The 10,240-nt window shown below is 41.3% G+C and overlaps 1 protein-coding gene and 2 pseudogenes across 1 annotated transcript; 2 read left to right on the forward strand and 1 right to left on the reverse strand.

Annotated features, from left to right (window-relative positions):
- Window positions 1-1,089: 1,089 nt before the first annotated feature.
- LOC138013704 (uncharacterized) lies at window positions 1,090-1,819 on the reverse strand (annotated as a pseudogene).
- A 5,902-nt stretch (window positions 1,820-7,721) lies between these two features.
- On the forward strand, window positions 7,722-8,441 carry LOC138013705 (uncharacterized). The gene has a single exon (XM_068860786.1). It carries the CDS (start codon window positions 7,722-7,724, stop codon window positions 8,439-8,441), a length of 720 nt encoding a protein of 239 aa, XP_068716887.1.
- Window positions 8,442-9,249: 808 nt separating this feature from the next.
- LOC138013707 (uncharacterized) overlaps window positions 9,250-10,240 on the forward strand; it is an 8,223-nt pseudogene continuing 7,232 nt past the window's right edge.

Consider the following 10,240-nt stretch of genomic DNA (forward strand, 5'->3'; position numbering starts at 1 on the left):
GCCCATTCAGAAAAACACTGATGCAAATTTAAGTCACTGGGATCTGTCCGATAAAAAATCTATAATCCAGTTGATGATTCTAGCTGGTAATTTACACTGGTTACACAACTTTCTAACGAGTATACTATGATCTATTAAATCAAACGCTTTACAGTAGTCCAGTAATAATGTTCCTACAGTGGCTCCATTTCCATCCATGCCGCAGGACCAGCTGTGCAGCATGTTGATTAGCGCCATTATTGTAGTTGAAGAATTTGGGATGGCTCCGTACTGCTTGTCATCAAAGACGCTCATGAAGCGTCACTTTAGAAATACAGCCACTTTAGAAATACAGAGGGTCACGGATATTGGTCTCAATTCCTTTTTGATGTCGACCACTGGTTTCTTTTTGGGAAGGGGGATCACGTCAGCCATTTTCCAGATGGTAGGAAGACGCTGTTCAATGTAGGAGGCGTTCAGGATTTTCGTAATGGGATAGGCCACCAAATCACAGTATTCTTTTAGCAGCCAGTTGGGTGTTCTGTCCGGTCCGCAGGCCTTCCTTGGATTGAGGACTGCCAGTGCTCTTTGCACGCACTGCTCGGTCACGCTTAAGATCTTGCGTGAGTGGGACTCAAGAGGAACCCACTCATGAGGAGCTGGTAGTTTATACTCTCTGAGCAGTTTGAGGAGAGTGGAATTGATGGCATTGACTTGCTGATAATCCTTCAATGTTAATCTGGCTAGCCAAATCGCTGTCGGAGGTCTTTAGGCCGCACAGGGATTTTGTTTCATCCCAACAGCTTTTCGGGTTTTCTCTGTGTAGGTGCTGGATCTTTGACTCATAGTATTTCCCCTTTGCACGTTTTCCTCTCTCGGATGACAAGGCTACGAAAGTATTTAAAAGTGAGCTGAATGCCTTTTGCATCTTCTTAATAAGAGATTTTAAACTCTCGTTCATCCAAGGGACATTGGCTGCGCAGATCTTGACTGGCTTGGCAGGAATGATGGCATCAAGGCCTGAATGTATGATGATGAATGTAAGACTTGCCATTTCTCTTCACACCTCACCAGAGGAGTGAACAACAAGGGCCAATTTATCTGCGGTAGCTATCTACCCAATGCTGCCTTGTTCGTTGTTTGCAAGTCATGCCTCATGGTAACCTTTTTGCTGTTAATGTTGCGCTTTCTGTCCATAGGAGATGCCACAACAACGTTGTGATCGGACAGCCCGAACAGTGGGTATGCTTGTGGGGGGCTATAATACTCATGCATCTTGGTGAATATTAGGTCCAGCATAGCTTTCTTTCTTGTCGGCACTTTGACTATTTACTTCAGTCGAAAGTGGTTTAGCAAACCATCGATGTTTAGATGGTTAAAATCCCCAGTTACCAAGACACCACAGTTAGGATAACATGCTTCTATTAAGGCGGGGGGCCGGAATAAATGATCGCGAATCAACGATCTGTCAGCCTTTGGCGGGTGGTATATCTATCACACCTGCGATAATACAGGAGAAGCCACGTGGAAGACGATCTGGTCTTAGATAGAGCCACAGACATTCATAATCTTCACAGCAATTCAGATCCTTGAACTGCTTGTATGTGCAATTTTCTTCCTGGATCTAAGCGCACACACCCCCATGATCAATTACTTTTCTATCCTTTTGCACCACAGCGATCCCGGGAATTTATACAACGCCATCTGACACAGAATCTTTCAGCTATGTTTCTGTAATAAACGCCAGGTTGGTGTTATGGCGAAGAATAAACTCACTGACTTCCTCCATTTTAGGAGCCAGACATTTTCCAACATAACTGTGGGTACTTTGGGCACCCATGCAGAATTAGTGACTCAAGTAGTATTGGTACTATCGATTACTATGCGATTGTTTCTTCTACTCCTGAAAGAGATGTCGTTTTGAATATTTAATGACAGCAAGGTTGCATTATGCAAATCATCTTCTTCCTGAAGTCCTGAGTTCTTGAAGCCATTTAACTGCGAAAGGTGCTTCCTTTTTTGAACTCCTCTACCCATACAGACCTCAATTGGCTTCAGTTTGCATTGTCCTCCTCGATTAACCTGGCGTGTTGGTTTCTGTTGCGAAATTCGCAACTTGGTCAGTTTGTGCCATAACTCAAGGCGAAGCGGCTTCTTGGCAATTGAACTTGAAATTGCATTGAGCGCAGCTCTTGTGGAATATAACACCATTAAAGCTTGAAACGATGATTCTTATAAATTCTAGGCTGAGTTTTGGACTTATGTATAAAATGTTAAAGTACAGAATACTTTAACATTGCAGAGCTATCAGTAGTGAATGCTGCCTGTTAGGCATGTGCATATTGACATAAGACCATTGGTTTTTTTCAGTGAAAAAGGTTCAGAAATAAACAGACAGATAACTCGAAGAGATGTGAAACTAAAAAGGTATGGTTTTCGATTTCCAAATAAATTTCGAGAAACAACTCACCTTGTGAGCTCTTCAGGAACTTCAATTTCGGTGCATTCGACTCCAATCATGCCCTAATTTTTCGCGGCTTCTACAACAAATATGGCTTCATGACAAAACATTGGACAGCTTGTGATCCGAAGTAACTGATAATGCCCACCTTTTCTACGTAGATAATACCCAGTCCCCTAAAAAAAACATTTTCTTGGTCTCTTTTAAACGGCTGGCACGTGGGCAGAAAACCCATAGTTCCTTACGCGTTTGTTTGCTGCCATCTTGACAATTCAAGGCCAAGCTCTTGTGAAACATTTGGGGCGTGGGCTGGCCCCCACGTGTCACCTGTTGGAATTTGGACTTCAGAGTTTGGAGCAGTGTTGGAAACAGCATGTCAGCTTACAAGAAGTTGTTGTTGTTAATTTATTTATTTTTATTAAATACATAACAGAAGTTTACATTACACTTGAATTCCAAGATACAAATAAAAAGAAAAGGAAAACAAATACAACTTATAATCTGACATACAAGCGAAAACAGGATGTCATAGGCAGCTAATCGCATACTGACATGCATGGCAACTGAGTGAAAAATCAAAGAGGGCGAATAAAGTAAATTGAATCATGTAAATTTCTCAACCTTGTATTTAACATTAATCTTAACAAATTCAGACAAAATAATTGAGCTCTCTTTTACCTTTTTTGAATAGATGTAATACATTATGTATTAAAAAGTATAGTTAAACTTTCTCACAGCCCCATGCCCAGCAAGGCTTTGCTTGAACAAGCCAAACACGATTTTTTTAGGTTTTGGATTAAAACTAGTATTGTTTGTGGCATTAGACCACCCCACCACTTGACGAGTAAAAGACAAGGTGAATTGGCAGTCAAGAAAAGTGTGTTCTATGGAATCTGATTCAGTGCAAAACAAGCAGTCACTTTCACTTTTGATTCCACATCTTTTCAATTCCTTTTTGGCCACTACAATTCGGTGTAGCAGTTTAAACTTAAATTCTCTTAGCTTAGTTTCCTTGCTTGTTTTTTATGACATCGTAAAAGATTCTCCCCATGAAACACTATCAGTTGGAAGTATTTTACTCCAACGCTGTAAACCAGCTGGAGTTAACATGTGCAGTTTAAATTAAAAAGCAGATAAAAATCCCAAGATTTAAATTGCTCTAAATTTAATTATGTGGTATCATCTAGCCTAAAAGGTGAAGCCCCTTGGAGAAAGCCCTCCACTGCTGTATTACCCATCTCTCCCACTTTATTAGAGCTTGGTATTGTGCTTAAAACTTAGTAGTAGTGAAGAAAATTAGATTTACAGTTATACTTGGAAAGAAATTCCTTAAGAAAAATAGGTTTACCATCTATTAGAATATCCTGGTTGTTAAACAGGACATTTTCTTTTCTATAAGAGATTTAAGTTAGGAGAATAAAGAAAGAGCGTCGCAATAAATTTTGGTAGGCCTACCAAGTATTTGTATGGTAGTTGCACCTTAACAAGAAGTTGTTGGAATCATTATATTTCCGAACGAGGAGTCAGTATAATTACTCAAACTCTCAAGACAGTATGCAATCACTTTTTCCAGTCACCCATAGGGGTGTAAGAACCACTTTTCAGTCTGCGTGAGGGAGTTGTAATCACTATGTTACTCTCAGAAAACGTTTTACTAAATGGTTTGCATGTAAAGTTACTCATTCTGCCCAAGTCCCCAGTTTATCAGTTACTTATTGTCAATTTGATCTCCATGGCTCGCACCATGGTACATGACGAGACACAAGTGGGTCTGAACAGGAAGTACCCGATTTCTGAATTATTTAAGTTGTGGTTTACTCAGTAATTACTCTTCTGTTAATGAAGAGTGGTAATAGGATTAACATGTCAGTTACCGACTTTAGTCTTGACGAATAACATGCATTTCTGTCACTTGAGAATAAGCCATTTTGTTCGTTTCAATCACATGAACACGTCAGGGGCCACGTTGGTCATTGCAAATTTGCTTATGTAGGCTGTGGCCCAGCATGAAGGTTATATGCGTTTTTCTCGGGTGCAGAGCCCGAAGTTGTTAGATCCAAGCAAAAGAGTGGCATTTATTAAGCAAAAGAGTCGTCTCCCACAATATTTTGCCACTAGCAATGCTGAGCTACCGACGTGCTTTCCAGAGGAAGCTGCTCGAGTCAAGCAAACTCAGGCGGTATAGATGGAGCTCCGTTTCAAGGAAAAGCTTCTTCAGAAGATGAAATCGTTGCTTCATCGTTCAGATTAATCATTGTATTCCTTTGTCATACAGGGGATTTTCCACTGTATCAAGATGAGATGTTTGAACGACTGAGAGGATTTCTAAACAGCCTTGACCTTGGCCTTGTTGAAGGTCAAGTTATTGGTATTAGCAGTCTCAGAGCCACAAGTACTTCGACGGTATTGAAGTCTTCACCAAAACCGCTTCTGCAAATGCCAGTGTAATCTCATATAAAAGTGGATAATGATACTGGCTGCTTCAGACAAACCCTGCCGGAGAGCTATCCAAGTAGGGTAAAAAGCAATCTAGTTATGTGTGGTCACGTAAAACCGGGGCAAAATGAACTGAAAGGAAAACTCGAGAAAAAGATATTTATTTTTCACTGAAAATGTTTCTGTGCAGTCAATTTCCTTGATCCAGATGGCTTATTTTACCTTTTAACATTCTTGCAAACAAGTCTTGCAAACATCGTTATTTTGATGAAAAACAGACTTCCTAAGCTTGTTGTTAATTTCAAGATCTCATTGTCTATTCACTACCTACTCAATGTATGACGTCTCCTCCTAACATGGAGGATTTCCAAAATAAAGATATCAGCACCCCTGAAAAAACCATGGTTAAGACTTGCTTATTGCCTTTTTTTAGATCAACTGGAATTCGTGATGATGTGGAGTACTCGAAGAAGAACTGAGCAGTATCCAGCTTTGTGAATTGCACATGGCTTGTGTGAAATACTACTTCTGCATTCTGTTGGGCTTGTGTCATATAAATTGACTCTCTTAAAGATGTAAATAACGCATTAGGAAGTTATGGCCCTAAATCCTTCAATGGTGACAGGCTCACAGTGCAAGAGAAGACAGAACAACAAACAGAAATTGGAAAACACAATGTCGATGTCATGTGTGTGAAAATAAAGTCAAAACTTTCTTTCCAAATACTTATTGCTACGTGGGTCTCCAGAATGTAATTATTCATAAATGTGTGGCTTTCCAGGATTTAATTCATTATCAGTGGCATTTGGAACACATTGCAAGTAGCTTGAGTCTAAGACTTGTGACTTTCTTTCGACAGTAATATAAAGGTCTGTCAAATTTCCATAAATTTAGGCTTTAGCACATCCAGTAAGAAGTAAATAGAATGTAGTTAGTCAATATCGTACTACAAATATATTAATATTATTATTGCTTTTAGGTCCCACAGAACGTGGAATATTGTCTTCCAGTATTATAAGTCTCTTCCACATAACTTAATTGATCGATTTTCAGCTAGAACGAGTGATGTCGAGAGTAGGATCTATATAGAGCATCGTAGTGTGGAACTGTCCTATTGTGAATGCTTGGATACCAATGAGGTTGACAGTGCCATCGAGACGTATCGTCAGAGTGTGCAACTGTTCACTTTTAACATTTATGTCCTATTGTAAAAGCTTGCTTTCTTATGAGGTTAACAGTGGCATCCAGACGTATCATTGGTGTGTGCAACTGTTGACTTTTAACATTCTTGTCCTATTGTAAAAGCTTGGTTACTAATAAGGTTTAGAGTGGCATCCAGATGTATCATTGGAGTGTGCAACTATTGACTTTCAACATTCTTGTCCTATTGTAAAAGCTTGATTACTACTGAGGTTCACAATGGCATCTGTTAATGCGTGACATTTGTGAGACAGTGATTTACGTCACGTTTAGGTTATGTGCCCTTTGATCTTTAGATTCTTTAATTTCAGAGTGTGGTTAATTTAGTGCGGAGCGTGTATGTGTTGTTGTCTACGAGAAGAAATTACAAAGGCTACTGTGTCGCAGGACTGATATGTAAGTTCATTTATCTGTAGCTTTCTCTTTTTGTGTTATGGCTAGCTTTTAATTAAGTGTATTCGTTATTATTTATGCGTGATTATTGTAATTTGCATACCATGCCCTCGTGGCTGCATGAATTTATTTACATCGATTTCGCTTTACTAGCTTTATAGTTTTGCTTGTATTGTTTAGTATTTCTTTCATGCTGTAGCGCATTTTATTTTTTCTGTTTTCTTTGCACGTTGCATGTTTAGCTGTATTTTCTCAATCGCTACGTGCTTTGTGTAATTTTATTTTATGTAGATGTCTTATGCCAGCGTTTTATCGTTTGTCTACTGTTTACGAGATCAATCAATAAACATGATTCAAATGTCACTTCGGTCTCCGTAAAATACGCCCGTTTGGTAATTTGTCTGGTCACGATTTTCTTGCCAATTCATTCGGCCTTGATGTTCGCTTGCCGCTACAGTAAAATATCGTAATAGACGCCTGGGTTTGAATTAAAGTTCATCGAAGATGAGTGTTAGTGGTACCCCTTCACCTCAAGTTACAGTTCGAAAGATTCTCGTTGCGGAAGATAAAGAAGCTCCAAATGTTGAAATTTCAAATCAGTTATATGATGTTAGAAACTTTGGTTATATGAAGAACAAAGTCTTCCAGGCATACAATGCGGTCATTCAGGACTGCATGCCCCGCACGAGCGAACTTTGACCAATAAAGAAGAGCTTATCAGTTGGAAATTCACGGCAAAAAGAAAAGAGAATTTGAGACGAAATTACGAAAACATATTGGAATTATCTATTCTTTGTTTGACTCTCGTGTTGGTCGTGAAGTGTTAGAAAAGGAAATGGAAAATCTAGACTCAATTAAAGAGGAGTTGAACGTAGCGCATAGAGCCTTTGATGCATTCCTTGAAGAAGAGAGCCCTAAAGGTGCCGCCTATCGTGATTTTGACCCATGTGGTTGGAGTACGCCGAATGTCGAATTCGCCTATCGGAAAGGCTTCGTTTAATCGATCAGCAATTGGAATTAGAGTACGAAAGAAGTAGGCATGAGGCTACGTCAACAAAGTCAAGCCGTTCGGGAAGAAAGAAAGCATCGGGTTCTTCTAGATCTTCGGCCATGTCAAAGAGAGCAGAGGCGGCTGCTAGAGCGGCAAAGCTTAAAGTGGAAATAAGTATCTCAAACATGGAACCAATTTAAGGCGGATTCAGTTAGAGAAGGAGATTGCATTGGCAGACGCTGAAGAAGAAGCAATCAGATGATGGGTCATGACCGATCAGGCAGAGACCAACAGCGTAGCGCGTCTAAATCTAAACTGAGTAAGGAAAGTCAAGAAAGTGCTACTGAAACTAAAATTGAAGCAGGGAAACTTCCCATAAAACATAGTTCTTTCGAGCCACTGTTGTCTCCAGTAGGCGTTGAAAAAGAGGAGAGGCCAGCCTCAGAAGGGACAACAAGGCCACAAGATTCGACCCTTCAACAAATAGTGAATCTTCAAGTCAAACAAGCCGAATTAAGTGCTCAGTTTGTCAGCCAGCAGAGAGCAAGCACGCTGCCCTCTCAACAACCGCCAGTGTTTAGTGGGAACTATTTCGATTATCCTACGTTCATCGCTGTCTTCGAGGCGATGATAGATAAGAAGGTGGACTCACAGAGGGATAGGTTGTATTTTTTGTGCAAGTATACTTCCGGCAAGGTTCACGAAGTCATTAAAGGTTTCTTGACTTGGAACTCCGACAAAGGTTACGAAGAAGCTCGCAAACTCTTGGCTCAGCGGTTCGGAAATCCGTTTCGAGTGGCCGAAGCTTACAGGTCCAGACTGCGAAGTTGGACTCAGATAGCAGATGGAGATAGTGCCAGTATCCAAGATTTCGCCGATTTTCTTGTTTGCTGCCAAGGAGCTATGCAAGCCATGCAGTACATGGAAGAACTGGAACTCACCAAGGATATTGCAGGAAATCAGCTCCAAGTTACTACTTAGGTCGGGCTCTAGGTTGTGTCGCGAGGCACATGACGTTTTGAGGAAGACAAACAGAACAGTATCCTTTCACGACTTAGTTGTTTTCGTCAAGGAATAAGCAGACCTCGCAAATGATCCAGTATTTTCCCCCGAAGCCCTGAAGAGAGAAAAAAAGAGATGACTGATAAAAGGGGAAAGAGGGTTCAAGGAGCAAACAGTTTCGTGTCACTTTCCTCTTGAACCCAGTCTAGAAAAACCCAGTCTAGTGAAAGCAGACGGAAATCCAATGAAGTACCAAGGCCAAAACAGCAAACAAGCTTATGTCCCTTGTGCAGCGGTAGTCATCAACCCGACAAGTGCGGAGAGCTTCGCTAGGGGAGCGTAGCTGAACGGATGGAGATTATTAGATCTAAAGGCCTTTGTTTTGGATGCCTGAAGAAAGGTCAGCAGTCAAAAACTGTCGAGCCCAATTGACTTGTGAGAAATGCGGGAAACAGCATCCCACCTCTCTTCATATTCCTAATGACAAGGAACAGAACAAAAGTCAGCATAGTACCTCACAATCAACCTTGTCCGATTCACGTCATAGTCATCTAGCAAGCTCTGAAGTCATGGACGAAAATATGAACTCCAAGCCCACTGCCAGCGTGTGTAGCGCAGTCGATTGGCATGGTGTTGTAACCAATTCATTGTTCATTCCAGTTTTGTGTATCATAAGGATATCCCGAGGTCAAAATCATGATTTACGCATTACTAGACGAGGCAAGTGATCCAACGTCAAAGAGCAACTTGGAATCCCGGCGTGAATTCGTAGCTCATTCTCAGCACCATGCTTGGAGAGGAAGAAATCCCTGTTTCCCGAGTCGACGGATTAGTAGTGGAGAGGATTGACCAACGTGTTCAAGTGGAACTACCCAAGACTTATACTAGGGAGCAGATACCTTCAAGAAGGGATCAAATTCCCAAGCCGGAGGTTGCGGCAGCATGGCCACATCTGAAAAGAATCAAAGATGAGATATTGCCATATCAAGAGGAAGTGGTGGTCGGAATGCTGATTTGCTGTAATTGCCCAAAGGCCATTAAGCCTAAAGAGGTCATTGTTGGTAGAGGAGAAGATCCCTATGCCGGTCGCACCTTGTTAGGTTGGGGCATAATCGGCCCTGTCAGTCTGTCAGAGTGTGTGGAACGTTATTGCGAAGAGCATGCAGTCTCGTCTTGTAACCGGATCACAGCAGGTGAAGTTGACACTGACCGTCTTAGCACCAGTCATAGCTTTGTGTTGAGTTCTCAAACCAAGGAAGAGATAACTCCCTTCTCAGTTCAAAGAATGTTCGAATAAGACTTCTCTGAACGATATAACAAAACCTTGAGCTACAAGCCGCTGTGACTTCCGTGAAGGTCAGCCGTCAGATTGTCAAGAGCTGAGCCTTAATGATGTCCAGAGTTCTTCTGGTCTGATAGCAAAGCGGTTTTGGGGATACATCGCAAATGAAAGTCGAAGATTCCATGTCTTTGTAGCCAATCGAGTTCAGCTGATTCACGATGCGAGTTCGGTAGATCAATGGAAGTATGTGGAGTCGAAATCAATGAGGCCTCACGTCGACTAGTCCAAGCACTCTCTTAACGTCGAAGTGGTTAAAGGGACCAACCTACCCAGGACTTTCTAAAGAAGACAGAAGATTCCTCGCTATTGCAACAGAAGGAATTACCCAGCTAGAGAATGACCATTATGAGCTGCCTCTCCCCCCTAAGGATCCGGACTTAAGGCTTCCAAACAATCGAGACTTAGCTCTACGTCGATTGTCACAACTGAAGAGAAG

The sequence above is a fragment of the Montipora capricornis genome, chromosome 8 (assembly GCF_036669925.1).
Source record: "Montipora capricornis isolate CH-2021 chromosome 8, ASM3666992v2, whole genome shotgun sequence".
Lineage (NCBI taxonomy): Eukaryota > Metazoa > Cnidaria > Anthozoa > Scleractinia > Acroporidae > Montipora > Montipora capricornis.

What these genes read in the sequence shown, in the direction of transcription:
- LOC138013705 (XM_068860786.1), top strand. Translation starts at nt 7,722, where the DNA reads ATGGGTCATGACCGATCAGGCAGAGACCAACAGCGTAGCGCGTCTAAA.